Raw genomic sequence first — 21,951 nt, forward strand, 5'->3', positions numbered from 1 at the left:
GGCTTCCTAGAAAGCCCTGGGGTCTGCACTAAGCCTCCAACCTGTCCCCTGTGCCGCCTCTCCACCTGTTTTGACCCTTGGCGAGAAGCAGGAATATAGGATACCCTACACATACCGGTCTCAATCTCCCCGTGGTTAGCTGTTCCTTGAAGGGAGCTGTCAATGTTTACCAAACTCTAAAGTACCTTCAAGTCACTTGGGACCTTATTAAAGAGCTTATTCTGCTTTGGGGACAAGGGTTGAGATTCTGCATTTCTAACAAGCTCCTTGGTGGACCATACTGAGTGGCCGAGAAAGGCTTGCTTTGCATCCAGACTGACCTGAACTCTATCCTGGTACTCTCCAACTGCAGCTACTGAGACTTGTTTCAGCCTCAATCCCCGTATCTGTAAGATGATTTGGTCATCACTAACTGATGGTCACCATTTATTCATCCAGCCAATGTTCCCTGAGTGCCATCCATGTTTGGCACACACTATTGTATCTTCTGAGGGCTCACCACCAGTGAATGTACCAAAGCCAGCTACCAAGGTGGCTGTGGAGGTGTGTGTGAGTGTCAACAAGCAACTTAGTGTCCCTGACAGATAATGGTGTGAGTGTGAGAACCTGCGGTAATAAACAACTAAGGTTTAAAATACTCTGAATGGTCAGGAGCCCAGGGGACTGAGGTGCTGCTCATCTGGCTGCCAGCTGTGGGCTGAGGGGTGATGTAGTAGCCCAAGGTGATGGGTAGGGGAGGCACACAAGAGCTGATTAAGAAGAGTGGGATGTGGAGGAAAGCAGGCAGAATGGGCTGGTCTGGAAGTCAGAGTGGGTGTGTTTTGGGTGTTTGGTGTTTGTGGCAGCTGATGCGAGTCAGGATACAAAGATTCAGCTATCTGCCAGGAAGAGACTAGGCCCCAGAGCATGGGAAGCCTGGGGGCAGGTAATTGGAGGAAGTGGGGCCATCATACTTGTGTGGGAGGTGAGCTGTACTGGCTCTAGATGGACTTGGCCCTAGAGGTGGAGCTGGGTCCCATACATTTTATGGGGTAGGAGACTGTAACTTTAGCTTAAGACTAGAGTCTGGGGGGGCGGGGAGTGAGGTGGCCTTTCATCTAGGCATGTGAAACATTGACCACTGAGACAAGCAGAACTTGGACCCCAGGAAGCCTGAGAAAGGGTCTGTGATCTGGGAGGAACTCTGGGACATGGCTGGGAAATAGCAGGCTGTGGATCGGGTAGGGGAGGGCCTCTGTGCTTCTCAACTTCAACACCTTTCGCATGATCTTTGGGTGGTGTAATGAGCGACCAAGTCAGGCATGGAGACCCAGTCTGCAAGCCTGCCTTCCCTGCCTCAGGCAGCACCGCAGCCCCAGCCAGTGCCCTCTACCAGCAACCAAAGTGAACACTGCTCTGAGTCGGGAGCCGAAGCCTTGCAGCAATGCAATCTCCCCGCCAGCCAGACTGCCTGTCTCTGCAAACGCGGCCCAGCGGAGCCATTACACCACCCAGGACTTGCAAAAGGTCGCCGGCTCTGCTGCGGGAGCTGGGCCAGAGGGAGACGCGCCCCCCTCCCCTCTCTTGTCTTCCCCGCCTTAGCTGACTGCTGCTAGCTCCTGCTGCTATCCCCCGGAAGGCTGGAGGTACTCCCGCGAGCACAACGCCATCCTGGGCCCCTTTGGCGAGCTCATGACGGAGGCCGACATCCTCCGTATCGAACAGCAAATTGAGAACCTGCAAGTGCTGCACAAGGCAAAGAAACTGGAGGCGCGCCTGGAGCAGCTAGAGCTGGAGTTGGAGCAGCTGCTGCCGATCTCGGCCGCTCTGTCGGCGCCACGCTTCACAGTAGATCCACGCCGCATGCACGGCCGCGCAGCCAACCTGCCTGCCTGGTGCAGCAAGATCTCCACGCTGCTCAAGAGTATGGCCACGCTGCTGGCCACGCTGGGCGGCCGGCCCTCACAACTGGCAGAGCTGCTGGCTGCAGACACTGGCCAACCGCTGGCGCCGCTGCCGGATGCACCCTCGAGGCCTGGACCACTCTGTTTGGGCCGCTCTCATTCGCTCAGTTGGTGCCGGGAGGCCGTGGCACGGGAGATCCTCGAATGTGGCGTCTCGGTGCAGCACCTCCGTGCCGCTTACGAACTGCGCACTCAAGGCGCAGCGCCCACTCAGAGCCTGCGCCGCAAGCTCCCTCAGCCTGCTAGCACCCTAGACCGGGAGCCCATCCTCGAGGAGGACTATGTGGCGATCGGTTCCAGTGAGCCGAGAGCCCCTGTCGCCAATGGCCTGTGGACTGCAGAGGAACCCCTCAACACCCTGGACCCACCGGAGCCGTGGCACCGGAAGGAAGCTTTTCCGGAGCCTGAACAGCTAGCTAGCAGGCCGCCACTCTCCACCGAGCTGCCTGGTGTCCAGGACTACATCGACATGCGCAAGGAGCGCATCGTCTACCTCTTCCTGGAGCACTGGCGCAAGTGGACCTTCCAAGGACCTGGGCGTCATGCCCAGGCGCGCCTGCGCAGACTGCTGCCCCGGGTAGTGGCCTCCGGCGCCGGTCCCCTCCCAGAAGCAGATGCCACTGCCCAGCAGCAACCAGCTGGTGAGGACTCGGACCGTGGCCCTGAAGAGCGGCTGCTGCAGCTGCTCAAGCAGCGACAGGTGGTGGGCAAACTGCTGGGCCACTGGAGGAGTCTGTTAAGGCAGGTGCCAGCGTGCCAGGCACCCGGCTCGAAGCTGACACGTGGTCTGTACTGGCCCGAGCACTTTCTGCCACCACTCGACGGCGGCACTCCGCGGAGCTACGACAGTCTCACCCTGGATCTCTTCATGTTAGGCTACTTTCAGCTGCTGGAGATGGGCCTGAGCCGGGAGGAAAGGAAATTCCGCCACCTGCTGTGCTATGAGATGTTCGACCGTCTGGGCAGCCACCCGTGGGAGCTTATCCGCCAGTTCCACCGAGTAGTGCTGGAGGAGGTGGAGGCTGGAACGCGTGGCTGGGACGATGGCTTTGAGGATCTCAGGCGCCAGTTCTTCGGAGATAGCCCCGAGTCTGAGCCGACTCCAGAAGAGGCCCAAGAGAAGGAAGAAGGAGAGGAGAAGGAACAAGACCAGGAGGAAAAGGAGGAGGAGGAGGAAAAAGAGGAAGGGGAAGAGGAGGGAAAACTGGAAGAAGAGAAGAGAAAGAAGGAGGAGAAAGAGGAGAGAGAGGAAGAGGAAGACAAGGAGAGAGAGGAGGAGGAGAGAGAGGAGGAGGAGAGGGAGGAGGAGAGAGAGGAGGAGCCCTCTGAAGAATCTGTTCCTGCTCAAACCCAGCACCTGCCACAGGGGCACTCAGAGGCCCCAGCCCCTGCACCACAGCCTCCTCCCGCTGCACCTCCCCCAACCTCAGACCTGCCTAGTTCAGAACCCCCAGTTGAAGAGCCCTTGGAGCTGGTGTCTGAGATGGGCGAATTCAGCAACGAGGACATTTGCCGCTATATTGACCGGAGCTTCTCCTTTTGGAAGGAGAAGGAGGCAGAACTCTTTGACATCTGACAGCAAATTTAGAGTTTAGTTTTGTGCCTGGATGCCTGTCTGACATCTAGAGGCCAGAATCAGACAGAAAGAACCAGATTCTCAAAAAGCCTGCTTCTCTGGGGCTTTTGAGGTCCCCTAGGAGGGAGAAAGTGAGGCATTTGTGAGATTGGTTAGTCGCAGGGCATCAGGTGTTGCGCTCTATGAAGCCAGGCAGCAGAAGTTAAGGAACTCTGGGTCCCCTGAGGGCAGTGTAGTTCTGTCTGTCCATCTCTGGTTTTGCACTGGAGTTCACAGCTACCTGCTTGGCCACCCTGCAGTGTTCTGTGTGGTGTGTGATGTGCACAGGCCCTTTCTCTTCTGTAACATCCAAGGAATAAAGCACTCTGTTATGGGCTGTGTTGGTGCACCTCTCCCCATGTCGTTATAGCCCCACATATTGGAACGTTCCCTGTCCCACTAAGAAAAGAGCAAGCATGGGCCAGCTGGTCCTCCATAGGAGATTGAGAGCAGCCTGGATCTTCCTGAGCTGACCCAGTGTGTGGGTACAAGTCTGAATCCACCTAGAGATTCTGGAAAGTAGGCTTGGGGCTGTCTAGCCACCTGCTTCATGGGAAATCAGGACCCAGCTACTTTCCTGCTCCTTCCCTGTCACCTCTGATCTATCTGGCTCTGCCTTTAGGAAACTGGTCGGGTCACTGGGGAGCAGAGGGCCCCTTTTGAGCAGGCCATCACCAAGCACCATTATCTGATTGCACCATAGGAGGCCACCAAGAAGGTCTTTTCTTATAAACACATCTATATTCTGCTGTCCCTGAATTCTTCATGCCCCCTGGGTTGGAAGTGCATGTCCCTGGCCTGTAAATCTCAAGTCAAGCTGGTCCTGAAGCTGTATGATTGTGTTTTAGGAGGAAGAGGAGGAGGCCTGGCTGGCCAGTCTGCCTGCCTGGAGACGAGACATTCTTCGGAAGAAGCGGGAAGAGGAGAAGTGAGTGTCTGGAGGAGCTCCTTGGCATGTGTCTTGACTGTCTCTGGGGTTGTGATGCCATCTAATACTATCTCTTTCTCATTCCAGGAAGCAGAAGCGGTAAGTACAGTACTGGCCCCGACCTGCCACTTCTTACACGCAGTCACAGAGGCTCGTTCGCTCCTTCATCCAGCCCATTACTTCAGTCCTTGGATCATAACCTTTCAGCTCCCAATAATGACACAAGACCCTTAATTCCTTAGCACCTGCCCTTCCAAGTCTAGCTCTCATGCTCTGATCACATTGTTACCTAGACCCCCATCTCCTATCATTAACCTAGCTTTTCACCAACTGTGTTAGCAACATACCTATCATCCCACTTGGTAGGTAGAGACAGGATTAGGAGTTCAAGATTATCCTTGGCTTCACAGCCAGTTCAAGGTCAACCTGATCTACAGGTGGCCTTGTCTTAAAACAAAAGACAAACAAATGCCTACCCTTTCTATCCTGGTTTTTCTGTTTTAATTATGTGTATGTCTGCGTGTCTGTGTGTGGGTAGGGCATGTGCCTATGGAGACCAGAGGTGTCGGATCCTCTGGAACTGGAGTTACAAGTGGTTATGGGCCACCCAATGTGGGTGCTGGGAATCCAGTTTGGGTCCTCTGGAAGAGTAGTACACGATCTTAATTGATAAGTCATCTCTCCAGCCCCAAGAACAGTTTTTAACTCCAGGATTAATGAACTTGATCATTCATGTTCCCCTTAACTTCATTTCTGTACCAGGAATCCATCCTGGTGCTGCCAGATAGAAGTATAATGTACACCACATGCATGTTTTAAATTTTGTGGTAGCCACATTGAGACATTTAAAGATATAGGTAAACTTAATTTTAATACTTAATGCATGAAAAGCATTATTTCAGCATTTCAACGTGAGAGTTATTAATGAGAGCTAGGCATATATAGCTCAGCTGATAGGTTCAATCTCCAGTATTACATAAATCTGGAGTCATGGGACTGGAGAAACGGCTCAGTAGTTAAAACACTTGTTGCTCCTCCAGAGGACCCAGGTTCAACTCCCAGCAACCACAACGCAGCTCAAAACTATCTATAACTCCAGTTCTAGAGGATCCAATGGCCTCTTTTAGCCTCCTTGGGCACTAGGCACACATGTGGTACACAGACATAAATGCAGGCAAAATACTCATATATATTCAATTAAATGAAATTGAAAACAAAACAAAACAATAACCAACCCCTGGAGTGATGGCACAGGCCTGTATTTCCAGCATGCAGGAGGATCAGAAGTTCAAAGTAGCCTTGTCAGCATAGCAAGTTTGAGGCTAGCCTGCAATACATCAAGACCCCCCCAAAAAAAAAAATCACACACACACACAAACACACACACGGGATGTTTTTCTTTCCCTTAAAAAAAATTAGTTTTCAAAGGACCATGTGCATGGCAACTTGAACATTTCAGTTGCTCCACAGCAAGCAGGATAAGTGGTGACCCTGTGAACAGAGCACATCTACCCTTATGTTTTTTCAGAGTTGGGGATCAAAGCTCAGTGTTCTAGGCAAGCACTCCTACTGCGGAGCTAGACCCCCCAGTCCCTAGCCTTGTGTTCTGAGAACCTGTCCCTAGCTAGCTTGCTGGCCTGTTCCCCAGTAATGAGATCCCCAACATCTCCACCCTATTCCCTGGTAATTTAGATGGACAGCTCCCTAACAACTAAAGTCCTGTCTCCAATGACAGGCCTCCTGTCATTGATCCCCTGAACTCAGTAACATTCAATCCTCACACAGGGCCACCTAATGACCCAGCACCTCTTTCCAGTAATGCTCCTCCACAAAAACAATCCAGCTTTAGCCTCCGCTTACCCGCTCTTCTGAGTATCCCTGTAACTCTTCCATGAAAACCCCAGGACCTAAGCAGAGAAGGCCCCTTAGCTCCCTCTCTCCCACTGCCGTCCTGGTGTCTGGCCTGCCCCAGTGTCCGTCCCCAGGCATCACTGAGTTTTGCCACCCATAAACAGAAAAGAGGAGGAGAGACAAAAGCAGGAAGAAATGCAGAGGGCGAAAGAACAGTCTGAGAAGCTGCGGACACTAGGCTACGACGAGGCCAAGCTCGCACCCTGGCAGCGACAGGTCATCTTGAAGAAGGGGGAGATCCCTAAGTAATAGGAGTCTCGGCCTCTTGCGTGTAGCCTCACAAGTTCTGAGAGATGGGGAGCGGTCCCCCAGCCCCCGCCCCATCCTGCCAGGTTGGTGCGGAGGGGCTGGGAGCCTTGCCGCCCTTCCCTTCGGTGCCGGAACCCTCCCTGTTCCCCTCCCTGGCCCCACATCCCCGGCCCTGCTGCTGGAGTGCTTGCGTTACTGCCGCTGTCGCCTGGAAAAAGTGCCCAAGCCGCTGACACAAAAAGAAAAAAAAAAAAAAAAAGAAAAGAAAAAGAGAAAAAAAAATGCTTATTTGCATGCTCACTTACATATATTTGCATGTTCGTCTACCTTGTGCTGAGCTCTCCCCAGCCCCGTGGGTGGTGACTTTTCCTGCAGGGCGCACGCCCGGCTGCAGCCCTCTCCCCCGCAGCCCGGAACCCACACTGCCAGCGCATGCTGGGTGGAGACAGACCCCGAGCTCGGGGAAGGGGTTTTCCTCCCTCCACGACCCAGATCTGCGCTAGCCAAGGCTAGGCTGCATTTCTCATTCCCCGGCGAGGGTTTCCTCTCAGTCATTTGTTTACCAGAAACGATGAAACTTGCCTGTCGGGGCGGAGCTGCCGCTCCGAGGGGCCCCACCTTAACTCCCACCCCAGCCCAATTAAGCCCTCCCAGTCCTCAGCCAGGACCTTCGTGCTCCCCTGACTCTTACATTGTCCCAGTGGTATAAGTGGAGGGCCAGGGACCCTGCACCTGTACCTGCAGCTATTCCTGACCCCATCCCCCACCCCCTTCCTTCCCCCATTAAACCTCTATCCGCCAACTGTGGCTCTCATTCACTCTCACTCGCCGCCGCCGCCGCTGTCTTACTGACTTTCTCCTTCTGGGGCCACTGGGTCATAGCGGATGCGTGAGGGGTTGGCGTGGGAGCTAAGGCCACTGGTTTCCACTGTGCGCCGCAGTGCCCAAGGCCTCAGGACCCCTAGCCCACTCAACTCCCGGGGAAACAAAGGGAACCAGAGCGCCACTTGACACCCCTAGCCCCCACTGAAACACCAAGAAGCTACTTAAAATATTTAATACCAAGTCCAAACTCAGGCTGATAAACAGCTGTGCAACCAATCACTTGGCCCCTTCTGGTATTTCTCCATGACGCTCCCCTTAGCTGGAGCTCCGTGGGGCAGGTAAGCAGGGGCGAAGCCACCCGGCGCTGCTACGCAGGACCAGGACCGTGCTAGGGGGTTAGTAAGTGACATAAAATGTCTACACGCATAAGTAACGATACTTAAGGCTCCTGCAAGGGTCACTAGAATGACAAAGTGGTTGGTGGGCCTCACGTCATGGGCCGCCCTGCTGCAGGCGGTTGCGCAGGTCCTCAGCACAGCCTTCCAACCCCATGCGCTCCAGGGCCGCATAAATGGCACCCAGGCCTGCGGGCTGCTGCTGGCGCCAGCGCTTGAGCATCTCGTACTGCTGGTCTCGGAAGCGGCAGATCTCCACCTCCACGGCCTCAATTTCCGCCTCCCGTAGCCCCAGCGTGCGCACGAACTCCTTCCACCGTCTTGCTGGGACCGCATCCATCACATCATAGAGCTGCGGCCCAGGCTGGAGCATAGCAGCCGGCGAGCCTGCAGGGGGCGCTGGCGAGAGCGGAGGTGCCAGAGGAAGGCCTGAGGTGGGATCAGGAAAGTGAGGATACTTTCCGCCACGGGGCTTAATGGACTTCTTTGGGCAGGACAGAAATCACCCAGTGAGGACAGGAAGTCGGCTGTGCAATAACAATGTCCCACCTTGGACTTGGGAAGATGGGGTCAGGCCTCAGGCACTTGGATCACTTACCAAGAGTTCTGTTTGGCAGCTGATTCCAGGGCTGGGGAGCCTGGCTGTAGGCCATCTCCTGAGTCTGGGATAAACCAGGGATCCAGCTGTTGCCTACCAACTGGACAGTGGTGCAGACTTTCCCAGTACTGCCTTGGGGTGCCAGGAGGCTGTGGGCGCTGTCTGAGGCTGAAAGATGGGTAGTCTGGAAGGTGGGAGGGACCAAGTCAGCCATGTGTATCTAGAAAGGCCTCTTTGCCAGTTTCTGGCCAGAGTGGGCATTTCCTGGCTCAGGAAGCAGAATCGCCTCCCTAGATTCTGTGCACGTGTGTGTGCACACACACAGACACTCCCGTGGCCCATCAGGTCTACTGTGTTTGCCTGAAGTCTGTGCCCCACCCCGTCCTTTGGAGGTGTTCAACCTTTCAATGTCTGGCCTGGGGCACTTGTGTGACATGAGTAGATAGTCACTTGAGAGCAGGTGCTGTGGCTGGTCTTCTTCACTGATAACTCAGCCCTTAGCACATTTATCTGTTACAACCATGCCGAGCATGGAGGTTGTCCCTCTCCTAGTTCCAGAAGCTTCCCAGCACTGAGATAGTTACCTGTGGTGAGGTCAGGGTCTCCATCCCAGCTGTATCTGCTGACAGAGACAGAGAGGGCCAGTCAGCAGCAGGCAAGGCCCATAGGCTTGGGCGTTAGTTCAGGGCCTCGAGTCCTTTTGCACCTCATACTCCTTCCCTCAGTTTCCCCATCTGCATCAGAGTTCCAGGGGCTCTGGAGTACCTCTCTTTACCCCAGGCCTCTGGTAACGCATGCGTGCAAAGCACGTATGGACTTACCAGGAACCACGGGCCTGCAAGGCTGGCATCGGCAATACGCACAGATCAGGGTGGCCCCGAGCAGGAGTGAGGCCCCCAGAAGCACCTGGACCCAAAATACTGAAAGGACAGTAACTGGTGAGTGCCAGCCAGCAGCCACCCCCTGCCCCACACTGGCTGTCCCAGCCTTCCCACCAGAATTCCCAGCGTTATCACCTACTCCACTTCCAGCCACAGCAGGCTGCCCCGTAGGCGTCAGGACGGAGTCTGCTGAAACCCCTGTAAAGGGAGTGGGACGGGCTGAAGGCTACCCAGGACTGCCTGACACCGTCCCCATCTGGCAGGAGGTGGGGGCTTCCATCCTGGGAGCCTCATTCTGCCCCAAAACATTCCCTAAGTGTTGCTGAAATGTCACTTGGGTCACTAATATCAACCGTCACTACTGAGCTTCTAGCTAGACTCCACAAGAACAGGAGTTTTCATCTTTAGTTCCTGGATAGTCCGTGCCTAGAATTGGGGTCTATGAGATAGCAGATACTCAATGGATGAGCAAATAAGGTGCCTTTCCCCTTATTACAGCTCTAGGAAGAACATCAGAGCACCCCCATGTTCAGAGGGAAAACCTGAGATCTCTCAGCTAGCCAAGGACTAGCAGCAAATCTAGTCTCAGCCTAAGTTTCAAAGCTCTGTCAGTCAGTGTAACCAAATACATGAGAAATCCATCCTAAACAAGGGGATGGAAGGACTAAGGGACAGTCTGGCAGGAAGTGAAGATATGCCCCTTTATGTATCTGCATAATGCTTTACCATCCTGTTGTCTGAAATGCCTCTTCCATGTCAGAGCCAAGCTGCCCCCACCTACATCTGCCCCCAAAGTCCCCACCCTGCTCCCAGCCTCCCTCCTGGCCCGGTACGGCCCCCTATGTGAGGCAGAACGTGCAGCCATTGCCATGGTCATAGCAGGCAGGCTGGCAGAGCCCTGCAGAACAAGAGATGGTTTGTATCAGGGCAGGAGAGGAGGGAGCTGAAAGAAAGGGGCTTAGGGGTAGACAGCCTAGGATGGGGTACTCACCAGGGGTTGGTGGAGCCGTACAATCTGAGCATGGGTGGCAAGAAAAGGGTGAACTTTCCCTACATGGCTCGGTGGAGCAGACAAGAAGCCGGCCTGACTGGCAGCCACACTGGGTGTCCGACACTGCTGAACAGTTCTTCAGGGTCACTTGAAAAGCTGCCGGGGTGCAGGAATGTGGGAACATGGATGTGTCAAGGCTACTGGGCTCCACGAAGAAGCAGGGGACAACCTCCCAGAGAAGGAGGAACTAGCTAGTCCCACAGGTAGAAGTAGGCAGCTCAGAGTTGACCAGAGGCCAAGGCATGTGGAAACAGGAAGGCCACAGGGGAAAGCAGAGGATGTACTGGAGCAGAATACACGGTGGTGGATCCTCCGTAGTGGACTGAACACAGGAGTCCACGCCCAAAGAGTGGGCCCCAGCCAGCTTTCTGAATGACCCTGACCATGGCCTGTCTACCAGAGTCCCCTGAGCCCTAGGCAGTCCCCTTACCCCCTTCATCACAGGCTTGGCAGCGGGTACAGTCAGTCTTAAAGTGGTTTCCCCTGGTTAAGAAAGTGCCCTGAGGGCAGGGAAGGCAGGTGGAGTCGCCACAGGGTTCTGTGCACGAGGCCTTCATGTAGTGTCCTGTGGAACCCAGGCAGGAGTCAGGGTCAAACCATCCTACCCGCTCCCCGCCTGTCCCTTCCTGTCTCTGGCTCTCTCCTTCCCTCCCAGCTGTGGTCCCCACCCCAGCCTCCCCCAGCCTCAGACTGCTCTCCTTCCCCTGCCTCCCCCTCCTCACCCTTCCAGCCACCTACCTTTTGGGCATCCCCTGCAACAAAACCTCTTCTGTGAGTCACTGGCACAGTCACACCTGCCAGGAGCGCTGCCCTGGCCCTGGCCACCGGGCAGCGGCGGCAGCAACAGCAGCAGCAAGAGAGCCTGGGGAACACGTGCTGCTGACCCCTGTGTGGCTGCCCCAGGAGGCCACCTCTCCCTCCCAGGCTCTTCCTCCATTCCAGAGCCCAGCCTAATTGCTTTCTGAGTAGCTCACTTCTCGGGCTCCTGGGCAGAATGGGGTGGGCTATGGAAGGGGGACCGATTTCCTTCTCTCTCCACAGACCCAGCTTATGAACAGCAGAGAATGGCCCGTTGACAGCCCTTTGCCCATTTCCCCAACAGCCATCGAGACCGGACCACCCTGCCCCCAACCAGGCCTTCTGCGAGGTGGAGGCCCCCAGACCCCTCTTTCCCCGGAGTGTGTGCTTCCTCTTAGCGGAAGGGCGCGCCCGAACCTCTAACTAGGTCGCGGGTGGAGGCAACTCAGCCCTCAAGGAGGTCGGAGTTGAGACGCCACTCCCCGCCACTCCAGGAGAGGCTTAGCTCCCGGGCTGCAGGTCAGATTCCAGGTTCTTTCCTGGCCTCCCTCGACCCCACTCACCTCCGTCATGCGTTCCAGCGGCAGTGGCTCCATGGCGGTCTGCACCACCTGGGCCCTTTGGGTGCTACTCTGGTCGCGCAGCCCGGGGCTTCCCCACTAGCCCAGCCGCTGTGTTCCTAGCCCAGAGCCTGCCCGCCCGCCCGCGCCATCCAGAAGAGCCCGCGCCATCCAGAAAAGCCCGCCTCAGGGGATGGCCAGGGTGGGGTCTGCCACTCTTCCGCAGCTAAGGGGGTGTGGCTCTCTACCAGCCAGAGACCTTCCCCGGTGTGGTGCACACTGGAAGCCGACACAGGCTTTGACTGAGGCCGCACGGGACAAGGCTGCATCCTGAAGCCACCCTGGGCCTAGCTTTAGCCCTGAGAGCCAATGCTTAGAGGTGGGTCCAGGGCAAGTGTCCTTTCTCTGGGCCTCAAGTACTTGGGATGGGGTGGGGAAACCTAGGTAGGAGACCTACATCTCCCCGAACAGGTGTGTCGGGGGTTCTGGGATGGACAGAGCCCTGAGTTCTAAGGAATCCGAAGATTCAGAGAGGGCAGGATCAAGAAGCATTTCCTGGTGGTTCCAATTCATTGTGGCCTCCGGGCTGTGGCAGGAGGCAAGTTTGGTCTTGGGGTGTTGGCCCACAGTATCTTTCTTCTTCCTCCACAGGGGCCCCACTACAGCTGGTGAGACACACACACACCCGGCCAGCTCAATGCACGTGAGCAGGGAACAGATGGGGTCCCAGAAGCACAGGACTCTTTCCAGAACAGTATAGACAAGTCTTTATAAAAGATCCAGACTCAATAAATACGCAGCTTGACAGAGCCCAGGCCAAGCCTCAGAGGCCAGCATGAGTCCAAATGAGGGTGGCGGGGAGGGCAGTCTGGGAACCTAGCCCGGAGGACCAGCCATGTCAAGAGCAGAGGGAAAGGGGCTGCCTGGGGAGGGGGTGGAGCATGGCAGCCAGGGCCCGGAACTCTGTGGAACCCTTCTCCATTCCATCCAGTCCGGCAAAGTGCAAACTGACCACGGGGTGATGGGTACCATTCTGCCTGGCACTCTGGCACACGCACACGAGGCAGCTGTGAAGCAGGTGCCACATCCCCCAGGCGGCACGCTCTCTGCTGTCCCTTAGTCAGTGTCACCCTTGGGGTCTCCTTCCGCTCAGACCTCTCTGCAAGGGGTGGGGAGAAAGTCCATCCTCGGTTGTCCAGTCACAAAATGGCTCTAGCTAACCCTCCTGCCCACCATGGTCCTCGGCCCCATTCACCGCTGCCTCTACAGATACCCCCACCTGGCGCTGGGACAGGTCTAAAGCTCCTCTTCACACTCCATCCCCAAATGCTGATGCTGGCATGGGTATTGTCACTACCCACTCCCAAGACTCAGTACTACCCACACCATCGCACTGAGTCATCTGTCCCTCCCCCAGCCGGGCCACTCACGAGGCAGTGAGCGTGGAGTTAAGCAGCAGGGTGGTCCTGATCCGATAGAGCTGGGCCAGGGTCAGCTTCCTATGCTGAGCAGAGATCCCCGGTGGCGGCTCAGGCTGCACCCTGGGAGCAGCCCCAGAAGGGACGTCTTTCCTTCTGGCAGAATCTGTAGGTCCCCTAGTGGAGTGGCTGGCTCTGTTCTCAGGTTCTGACAATTCAGAGCCATGGCTAGGGCCACAGGCCCCTGGGCAATTCCAGCCAGGGCCACCTTCCGGAAGGGAGCTCCGAGTCCTAACCCCAGAGGCCATAGTGATCAGGCATAGTTCTGACAGGCTGCGGCTAGGAGCTGGGGGCACTACCCGGGTGGCAGTTCCCGACAGCAGCTGCAGGAGGCTGGCCTCGGATTTGGACTTGAGCAGGCGGGGCAGACGAGGGAGCAGCTGGACAGGAGTGCGGCGGCGGCGGAGGCGGGGTGAGGACGGGGGCGAGGGGGTCTGCGCTAACTCCAGGGGCTGGGGCACAAGCTCGACCACAGGGGCTGGTGCCCCAAAGTCTTGCAGAGAAGTGGGGGACAGGGTGCCATAGGCAGAGTCCATGGAGCAGGAGCGGCCGTCCACTGGGCCCAGGGGCAGCAGCTCACTAGTGGGAGTGACGGATGAAGCGGTGGTGCTAAGAGAGGTCTCGTCCGACTGGGAGCTGAAGGGACCTCGGCCAAACTCTGGAGAAGACAGTGTCTCCCCAGGCTCTACCACAACCATGGCCAGGGTCTCGGTGGAGCCATCTGAGGCACTGTAGGGGCCAGAAGGAGAGTCAGCCAGCCAGAACATACCCCAAAACCCTAAAGCAGCCTAGGGAACTAGGGGCTCGAAGCCCAGATGTAGTCCCTGTAGCCACTGACATCAGCACCCTCTCCTGACCTGAGGCAGCTGTGCACAGGCTGCGGACAGGTACAGGTCATGGGTCATGTGGCAAACTGTCCTCCAAGCCTGGCCTCTAGCAGGAGACAGAGCTGTCCCCTAACACTCCCACTGGGTTCACAACATGACACTCTTCAGAGGAGAATCCCTATCAGTGTCCTGGGCTGGCTGGGGTAACTTGTCCTGATGGACCCCACTGAATGTTTTTATTGTGTGTGTGACCTGCTCTGCTGTGCAGCCCTAGAGCTTGCTACAAAGACCAGGTTGGCTTCAAACGTTTGGCAATCCTCCAGCCTCACCTCTTAAGTGCTGCGATTGTGTCTACCTGTCTGTCTGTCTTTCTTTCCTCCCTTCCTTTTTTTCTTTCTTTCTTTCTTGAGACAAGGTCTCACTTTGCTGCCCAGGCTGGCATAACTTGAGGTAATCCTCCTGCCTCAGCTCTCAAGTGCTGGGATTATAAGCAGGAGGCCCCAGCTTACCAGGCAGTCGTGGGTAAACATACCAGTGCTGGGAACTGAGGCTGTTGCTGCTCTTTCGCAGGATGGTGGGGGAGCTGGCAGCTGAGGCACTGCTCTCCTCACCCTCCTCATGCTCATCTTCCTCCTCTTCCAGGCTCTGCAGGTGCTGGTTGCCTGGATGCTCCTGTGCACACAGCTGTGCACGCAACTGCTGCAGCTGGTTCTGCAGGTCGAGTGGGCACAGATACCGAATGAGCCGTGGGAACAGACCCCATGTCCCTGCACCCCTCCGTCACTCGGGTCTCACCTGGGCATTGTAAATAGTGTCCACCCAGCTTCGGCATAAGGCCTGGCTGCTGGCCTGGAATGTGTAGGCACCCACAGCACTGTGGAATTCATTCAGGTAGATGAGGACGAAGGAGCCTGGTCATGGAAGGGCAGGTTAGTATCACAGCCCCTGCCCATGGCAGCCCCTTGACCAAGAACAGGGGCCAGAATTCCTCACCAGGGTCCCGAAGCTCCCGGCACACAATCTTATCCACCAGCAGTGGTGGCCTGATGACCTTGGTTCTCTCTGCCTTCTTCACGGCCTTAGTCACCAACAGTAGATCGGTGAACAGGAAGCAGTACACGTCCATCTGTGGAGGGGAGGCCAGAGTTGTAGGGTCATGAATAGGACCCTGGGGTGGCAGGAAACCTTTGTCCTTGTCTGTTGTTTTTCGAGACAGGGTTTCTCTGTGTAGCCCTGGCTGTCCTGGAACTCACTCTGTAGTCCATGCTGGCCTTGAACTCACAGAGATCCACCTGTCTCTACCTCTAGAGTGCTGAGATTAAAGGCGTGCGCTGCCGCCACCACCACCTTGGTTAGTTTGTCAACTTGACACAAGCTAGGGTCATCTAGGAAGAGGGACCCTCAACTGAGAACAACACTTCCATCAAATTCGCCAGCAGACAAATCTGTGGGGCATTTTCTTGACTAACGATGGATGTGGGAGGGCCCAGCCCACTGTGGGTGGTGCGATCTCTGGGCAGGTAGGCCTGGGTTGCATTAGAAAAGCAAACTGAGCAGGCTATAAAGCAGCGTCCCACCATGGTCTCGGCTTCATTTCCGGCCTCTGGGCACCAACTTCCCTCAATGATGGCCTGTGACACGGAAGCGCAAGCCAGGGACGACACTCTTTCCTACCCAAATTGCTTTTGACCATGGTGTTTTATCACATCAATCAAAAGCAAACTAGGACCGTTACCATATAGTTCACTAGGCAGCTCTGAACCAGACTCAGGCCCAGCGGAGAGCCCCGGGAAGGATGGTATCTACAGAGCAGGAGCGGGTGGGCCAAGGGCTCTGGTGTGGGGTGGTCCAAGGTCACCTTGCTGTCTCTCCCCTCCTTCATCCTCAGGCTCCCTTCCAGCAGCAGCTGCCGAGTCTCTTCAGGGGAGGCGCCAGGCATGGGTGCTGTCAGGTCCAGATGTAAAAATTCCTTCAAGAGCTTTAGGTGGGGTACAGATGTCAGTGAGGCCAGGGCCAAATCTGAGAGGCCCCCCAAGGGAGATCACACCCCCCTCTTACAATCGGAAGCTTCCAGAAGGACACTGGAGACTCAGTGCCCACCTTATCCACCTCATCATTGCTGCCTTCCACAACTTCGTAGGCATCGATCCGGCTCACCACCCCCGCCAGCCGCTGGCGCTCCTGGCGCTGCCGCATGCACGTGTTCACGTGGTGGATGAAGCATTCCACAGAGCTGATCTGAAGACAGGCGATGATGGAGTTTAGGGCCAGGATCTGGGAGAGACAGAGCCTGGGAGGGCAGTATGCTCACAATTCAGGTTACCATGGTGATCACTGCTTCCTTGGCGCGGGGCTCATCAGTCTTCCTCAGCACGGACTTGAGCAGCAGCGGGTATTTGGTGAGCCGCTGATGGGGCTTGGCCAGCATGTCACTCAGCCTCAGCCTCTGACACTGCTGGTGCTTCTCAGCCCACTGCGGAGTGGGGGCGGGGCTCTGGTTAACCTCGCCCCTCAGGCCCCGCCCACCCAGTCGTGCCCAAGGTCCCGCCCCTGAGCTCCAGGCCCTCACCGTGACATAGGTGCGGAATAGGTCGTTGTCACGCAGCAGGCCACGCATGTACTCCATGCAGCCCTCCTCCTCCATACAGTACCGGATGTATGGCTTGAAGAGTGAGCCGAACTGGCCCGGAGCAGAACCACATACAGTACCTGTTACCTCAGGATTCCAGGGACCTCAGGGACTTCCCACACCACCCCAGCGGGAAAGCATTTCCAGGTGAGGATACTAAGCCTCAAAGTCACCACCCACAGCCGGGTGGTAAGGACTCAAATCCAGGTCACCAACACGAACTACTTTCTCTCTCGGCCACAGAGGGTTAGTGGGAACTAGAGGGGATGTATGGGCAGGCAGGATCTAGCCCCGGGGGTTTTTCAGTGTCTCCGCCCATACCATCTTGAAGCCTTTGAGAAAGTCCCCAGGCTGCAGCAGCGCCCGTGTGCGCCGCGCCTTCTCCAGCACCGGCACCATCACGCTGCTCCACAGTCCCCGGTGCAGCCGCGCGATCTCAGGGATGTTGCCGAACAAGCGGTCAGCCTCCACCTGGGCGAACACAGGCGAGGCTCAACTCCGGCCCGGCCCGCCCACTCCTCCCGGCTGGCCCCGCCCCTGCCCCTAGTACCTCCCCCGACACCGCCCCAGGCCAGGTCGCACCTCACACAGGAGCCCCGACTCTTGCAGGTTGAGAAGACAGCACAGGAACAGCTGTAGGGGGAGGGGACGCTGCAGCAGGGGTGTGGGGGGGGGGTTGTCCCGACCCTGAGGTCCTGCCCAGACTCTTAAGTCACCCCTTAAGTCCCTATAAGGTCCTGAAGCAGCCAGAGGGTGTTTGGACCTCCACGCCCGGAAGCGCCAACCCACCCATGGTCCAACTGGGGGAGAGCTGGGGAGAATGGTTTCTCAGCATACCTGGAATGCTCTGGGTCACCTCTGCCCTGGTTGAGCCCCCTCCAGGAAGGCCAAGGCCAGTGCTACCCTCCCCAGTTGAAATCCTCTAAGTGCCTACCCACTGTGTCCCGGCCAGGATGTCCTCCTGAGAACCTGGCATACAGCTTGTGTTGAGAAGCAGCCCTGAAACAGCTGGGGCCTTACCTAGGTTAAGTCAGCTTCCCCTGGCCAGCACGCCTGACACCCCTCCCAGGCACCTGCAGGACTCCGCTCCCCAGAGGCAGCCTGCAGCCCGCTTTCAACTACTGTCAGGCAAAGGCCCAGCTTAGCTGAGGGTACACTCAGTTGGCCTCTGCAGGTGGGAAAGCGATGGGGCCCGGGTCCTACACTCACGTTGGTGATCACTCGCAGCTTCCGGATGTAGGAGACCTCTGTGTGCAGAAGTTCCCACACTGCCTCCTGCTGGTGGTACTGCCGCCGGGTCAGCTTCTACAGGGAGAGGTAAGACAGGTTAGCCAGGAGCCTCGGGTGTGTGGGGACAGGCCGGGAGGGTGGGCAGCACCCAGCTTCCTCATTTTCTTGACAGGAACACAGAGATCTGGAGGGGGAGACTACCCTCCCCATCATGTGGATTGTGACTGTCAAGATCTCCAAGGTAAGGGCTGGAGAGATGGCTCAGAGGTTAAGAGCAGTGGCTGCTGTTCCAGAAGTCCTGAGTTCAATTCCCAGCAACCACAGGGTGGCTCACAATCATCTATAGTTAGATCTGGTGCCCTCTTCTGGCCTGCCTGCATACATGCAGATAGAATACTTGTATACATAATACATCTTTACATAATAAATCTTTAAAAAAAAAAAAAAAAAAGCTATCCAAGGTAACTCCACTATAATGGGCCTCCTCTACCACTAACAGCCAAGCAACCCACTTTCTCTAGCTACACCCACCTCATGCCCATCAATGAGCTCCCTCCAGCTGTCCTCCAGCCTCAGGCTTGCATTGTCTTCATCCTCATCCTCATCCTCTTCCTCCTCCTCCCAGGAGTCATGGTCAAAGCGCAGCCTCCGTGGCATCCGGGGTAGCCCGAAGAGGCTGTAAGCATGGAGCTTGCCCTCCAGCTGCTCCATCTTGTCCACTTCCTGGAAGAAGACCCAGAGCCAGAGTCAAGGTCAGGGTCAGCTGGCGGCTCTTCCCTGAGCCCAGGGCGCCACGTACCCGACCCAAGGCGCTAGTGCTGGGGCTGGAGCTGAAGAAACCGCTGAAGCGACTAGCTGCCCGGTTCTTCCAGCTCTCGTTGGTGCCGATGCTGGTGCCTCCACTGCTGCCGACAGGCAGAGAACAGCTGGAAGGCGCGGAGGGCTCCTGCCCGGGGATGCTCGTCTCCCCCAGGAACTCAGACATGTTCTTGCGACGGCGGCCAGGGGCCTGGCCAGGGAGGAATGGTCAAGTGCAGCTCCCACCAGGGTTTCCAGAACACACATCAACAGGCAGAAGTGTCTCTGCATCCTTGACCCAGGGTACCACCTCCCCTGAGACCCAGATGTCCAGACCTCAGCTACTGTCCCGGGCCACCCAGCCATAAGCAGGAAACAGATAGGAAGAAACACACACACACACACTCAGAAACACCCACAAGCACAGCTTCAAAAAGTCCCATTGGGGCTGGAGACGTAGCTCAGCAGAGCTAGAACAAAGAACCAGCTGCTCTTGCAGAGGACCTGGGTTTGGTTCCCATCACCCACATGGTATCTCACAACTGTCTGTAAGAACTCCAGTTCCAGAGGATCCGATGTCTGTTAGAGCCTCCCAGGGCACTGAATGTATGTGGTACATACATGCAAGCACAGCACTCACACATAAAATAAACATTTTTTAAAATTTAAATGCTAAAAAAAGAGAAAGAAATGAAAAAGAAAAAAGAGCCAGGTGTGAGGGCGCACACCTTTAAACTTAGCTCTTGGGAGGCAGAGCCGGTGTGATCTCTGTGACTTTGAGGCCAGCCTGGTCTATATAATGAATTCCAGGACAGCCAAGGCTACACAGCCTCAAAAATAAACAAATACGACAGAAAATAAAAGGGACAAGACCCATGAAACACTCATACCCAGTAGGTAACATATTCTGACTTTCCAACACAAATGTACTGTTGGAAAACATCATTCTTCCTGCCCCACAGATCAACACACTCCATGTACTCTGACTCCCTGGACACTAGAACAGAGGCAAAACCCACCGTCTAGACTAGTGCCATTCAGAGAGAGACCCTGTCCTCACAGCCAACCACACCTTGCAGAAGCGGGAACTAAGCCCTAAGAGCAATGCAGTGGAGAGTCCCGGATGACTCTTCCTCAGGAGGTGCCCCGCCCTACCTCCATCCCGACGGGCCCTCCTGCTCACCAAGATGTCCAGACTATGCTCTCGGCGGCTCTGAGGGTCCACACGCTCCGAAACAGGGGGCCCAGCCCCAGTGGGCCTCAGGATTGGCAGACTGAGGGACTTGGAGTCCTTCACTCCCTGTTCCACTTTGCCCTCGTCTCCCGGCTTGGCTATGTGTGAGCACAAGAGGTCCTCAGTGCCCAGGTATGGGAGACAGAGGGGCCCGAGCTCTCCCTCCCCTGAGGATTCAAGTCTAGGCTTAACTACCCTCCCTGGGAGCCCCACCTCCAGCACCAGCGCCCAGCAAAGACACCTGTATGTTAATGAGCTTGTTCAGGAGCATGGCCAATGGGAACCTGAGCCCAGGAAGGACTCCCTAGCCAGGAGGCTCCAACGAGCCCCAGTCACCCCCCAGCTAGGTGGCCGGTGGAAGCTGCTGCTCTGCTCACCTTTGACCCTTAGGTAGTGTCCCCCAAACCTGTAGGCCTCAAATGTGAGGGACAGGGGCGTGTTGGATTGGTCCAGGTAGATATCCACTTTACCCAACGCAATGCCCTTCCTTTCAAACACAGGCAGCAACACCTCCCTGCCCCCCAGGAAGAAATACGTGTTTTAGGGGAACACTCACGTGACTCCCCAGCCCATCCACAGACACAGTTCCGGCCACCTCCCCAATAAAAACAAGAAAAGCAGCATGCAGAGCATCATCAGACATAGGTGCACAGATAAACCCGCCCCCGGGGTTTTACAGGTCCCTCTGGGGCATAGCTGTACAGTCAGGATTAGAGTGCACAGGTTAGCCTCGTGAAGATGTCACATCCACACAGGCCTGCCCACAGGAAGGGTGCACAGATGCATGGGAGTGCACAGACACACATATCCACAGACAGACACAGACAGGCAGGCAGGCAGGCAGGCAGGCAGACAGACACTCATGCTCGCAATGTAGAAACTGTGCGCCCTGACAAAGGAACTATATCTATGTCCTACCCCCACTTCCTCCTCAGGCCCTACCCCAGTGACTTCTTCTTCATGGCTGGCACAATTTCTGTTTCAATGTCCACGTTGAGGTCAAATTTCAAGGTGAAACACTCCTTGCTTGGGTCCTGAAAATACATGCATCTGTTAGCATCTCCACTGCCACCCCATTGCTTACCCTACACACCCTGTGGTCCAGATGAAAATCCCAACAGGGAGGTGACAGCCAGCGACCTCCCAGCCCTACTCCCGGAGAGGATCCCAGTGTTTCACCTGCCCAAGAAGTTCCTACCCCCCAACATACTTGGGCCAGGCGGGCAGCTCTGAGCTATAGGGTAGGAAGGGAGGGGCATGCTCATCCAGACCTCATCCCTGGCCTGGAGTTCACAGTAGGGAGACCTGACCCAGGGAAAGAAAAGGTCAGGAAGAGAAGGGGGTTTTCTGGGAGCCTTGGCGGTCAGCCTTCCTGGCTCCTTACATCCGTGTGTCTCCTTCTTGCTTTCTTCTTGGAGATCTTTAGGCCAGTGCTCTTCTGGTCCCTGTAGGGAAGCAGATGTTGAGGTGCTGGTGGGTCCTCCCCAGTATGGGAAGTAAGTGGGAGTCTTGGTAGGCCCCGCCCTTCATCAGTTGGAAGTAACTTGGATGCATTGTTCCCGGCTGCCTGTGTGAGATTGTCTGCCCTCTGGTGGCCAACAAGAGAGTCACACACAACAGGCAGTTTCCTTACAAATGAAGGCAAGGCAGGGATGCAGGGGGGGTCAATGCTCAGTCCTCTGGAGGAGGTCCCTGAGGTCCCTGGCCTGGCTCCTATGATGGCTGCTCTGTCCATGGACCACACTTACCCTCTTCCATCCACACAGCTCTCCTCCTCCTCCTCCAGGTCTGCAGCAGGGCTGGTGCGTGGGGGACAGGATCGGGTGGAAACATTCCGGGCCAGAACAGAACCTTTGGAGAAAGGGAGCAGGGGTTATGTATGACCCTACTCCCTCTCTGGTCCGTCCTTAGCCCTTAAATACGCCCTCTTCCAAAGGTAGAGAGCTTAGAGCTCCCAGGGGCTCAGACCTGCAGTCTGCCAAGAATAGGATCTATCGTTAT

General features: G+C 56.2%; 4 protein-coding genes across 13 annotated transcripts in view; 2 read left to right on the forward strand and 2 right to left on the reverse strand.

Moving 5' to 3' along the window:
• Espn (espin) overlaps positions 1 to 6,916 on the forward strand; it is a 31,811-nt gene extending 24,895 nt beyond the window's left edge. For both annotated transcript variants that reach the window (XM_052718718.1, XM_052718719.1), the window contains 3 exons: positions 4,407 to 4,486; positions 4,574 to 4,585; positions 6,502 to 6,916. In XM_052718718.1, the coding sequence (XP_052574678.1) occupies positions 4,407 to 4,486; positions 4,574 to 4,585; positions 6,502 to 6,646 (237 nt within the window). In that variant the 3' untranslated portion in view covers positions 6,647 to 6,916. The remainder of the gene's footprint in view (positions 1 to 4,406; positions 4,487 to 4,573; positions 4,586 to 6,501) is intronic.
• LOC128097872 (espin-like protein) lies at positions 40 to 6,505 on the forward strand. The gene has a single exon (XM_052718706.1). It carries the CDS (start codon positions 1,672 to 1,674, stop codon positions 3,517 to 3,519), a length of 1,848 nt encoding a protein of 615 aa, XP_052574666.1. The 5' UTR covers positions 40 to 1,671; the 3' UTR covers positions 3,520 to 6,505.
• A 771-nt stretch (positions 6,917 to 7,687) lies between the features above and the next one.
• Tnfrsf25 (TNF receptor superfamily member 25) lies at positions 7,688 to 12,383 on the reverse strand. Of its 4 annotated transcripts, XM_052718713.1 has the most exons (9): positions 11,758 to 12,383; positions 11,135 to 11,258; positions 10,827 to 10,961; positions 10,337 to 10,492; positions 9,481 to 9,543; positions 9,286 to 9,384; positions 9,049 to 9,086; positions 8,465 to 8,648; positions 7,688 to 8,295 (listed from the first exon to the last, which is right to left on the reverse strand). In XM_052718713.1, the coding sequence occupies exons 1-9, from the start codon at positions 11,788 to 11,790 to the stop codon at positions 7,964 to 7,966; spliced, it is 1,164 nt and encodes a 387-aa protein (XP_052574673.1). In that variant the 5' UTR covers positions 11,791 to 12,383; the 3' UTR covers positions 7,688 to 7,963. The 4 variants fall into 4 exon arrangements, with proteins under 4 accessions (XP_052574673.1, XP_052574670.1, XP_052574671.1 ...); XM_052718710.1 differs by having other exon boundaries at positions 9,049 to 9,083; positions 11,135 to 12,383; XM_052718711.1 differs by having other exon boundaries at positions 7,688 to 8,265; positions 11,135 to 12,383.
• Positions 12,384 to 12,504: 121 nt separating this feature from the next.
• Plekhg5 (pleckstrin homology and RhoGEF domain containing G5) overlaps positions 12,505 to 21,951 on the reverse strand; it is a 40,089-nt gene continuing 30,642 nt past the window's right edge. For 4 of the 6 annotated variants that reach the window (XM_052718701.1, XM_052718698.1, XM_052718699.1 and 1 more), the window contains 19 exons: positions 21,699 to 21,801; positions 21,335 to 21,395; positions 20,893 to 20,984; positions 20,328 to 20,464; positions 19,900 to 20,048; positions 18,718 to 18,927; positions 18,450 to 18,641; positions 17,898 to 17,993; positions 17,271 to 17,321; positions 17,010 to 17,159; positions 16,629 to 16,739; positions 16,383 to 16,532; positions 16,160 to 16,297; positions 15,918 to 16,037; positions 15,053 to 15,185; positions 14,855 to 14,970; positions 14,592 to 14,770; positions 13,185 to 13,961; positions 12,505 to 12,913 (listed from right to left, as the gene is read on the reverse strand). In XM_052718701.1, the coding sequence (XP_052574661.1) occupies positions 12,904 to 12,913; positions 13,185 to 13,961; positions 14,592 to 14,770; positions 14,855 to 14,970; positions 15,053 to 15,185; positions 15,918 to 16,037; positions 16,160 to 16,297; positions 16,383 to 16,532; positions 16,629 to 16,739; positions 17,010 to 17,159; positions 17,271 to 17,321; positions 17,898 to 17,993; positions 18,450 to 18,641; positions 18,718 to 18,927; positions 19,900 to 20,048; positions 20,328 to 20,464; positions 20,893 to 20,984; positions 21,335 to 21,395; positions 21,699 to 21,801 (2,975 nt within the window). In that variant the 3' untranslated portion in view covers positions 12,505 to 12,903. Of the gene's footprint in view, positions 12,914 to 13,180; positions 13,962 to 14,591; positions 14,771 to 14,854; positions 14,971 to 15,052; positions 15,186 to 15,917; positions 16,038 to 16,159; positions 16,298 to 16,382; positions 16,533 to 16,628; positions 16,740 to 17,009; positions 17,160 to 17,270; positions 17,322 to 17,897; positions 17,994 to 18,449; positions 18,642 to 18,717; positions 18,928 to 19,899; positions 20,049 to 20,327; positions 20,465 to 20,892; positions 20,985 to 21,334; positions 21,396 to 21,698; positions 21,802 to 21,951 lie in introns of those variants that run through there. The other 2 variants (XM_052718700.1, XM_052718697.1) reach the window with 1 other exon arrangement.

The sequence above is a fragment of the Peromyscus californicus genome, unplaced genomic scaffold (assembly GCF_007827085.1).
Source record: "Peromyscus californicus insignis strain IS unplaced genomic scaffold, ASM782708v3 Scaffold_5__1_contigs__length_169319896, whole genome shotgun sequence".
Classification (NCBI taxonomy): domain Eukaryota; kingdom Metazoa; phylum Chordata; class Mammalia; order Rodentia; family Cricetidae; genus Peromyscus; species Peromyscus californicus.

Excerpts from the sequence above, each read along its gene's own strand:
- LOC128097872 (XM_052718706.1), top strand. The coding sequence starts at position 1,672 with ATGACGGAGGCCGACATCCTCCGTATCGAACAGCAAATTGAGAACCTG.
- Tnfrsf25 (XM_052718709.1), bottom strand. The coding sequence starts at position 11,333 with ATGGAGGAAGAGCCTGGGAGGGAGAGGTGGCCTCCTGGGGCAGCCACA. Across the intron at positions 8,649-9,048 it reads AGACCCTGACCTCACCACAG|ACTACCCATCTTTCAGCCTC; the intron begins GTAACTATCTCA and ends CCCACCTTCCAG. Across the intron at positions 8,296-8,464 it reads GCTGCCAAACAGAACTCTTG|GCCTTCCTCTGGCACCTCCG; the intron begins GTAAGTGATCCA and ends ATCCCACCTCAG.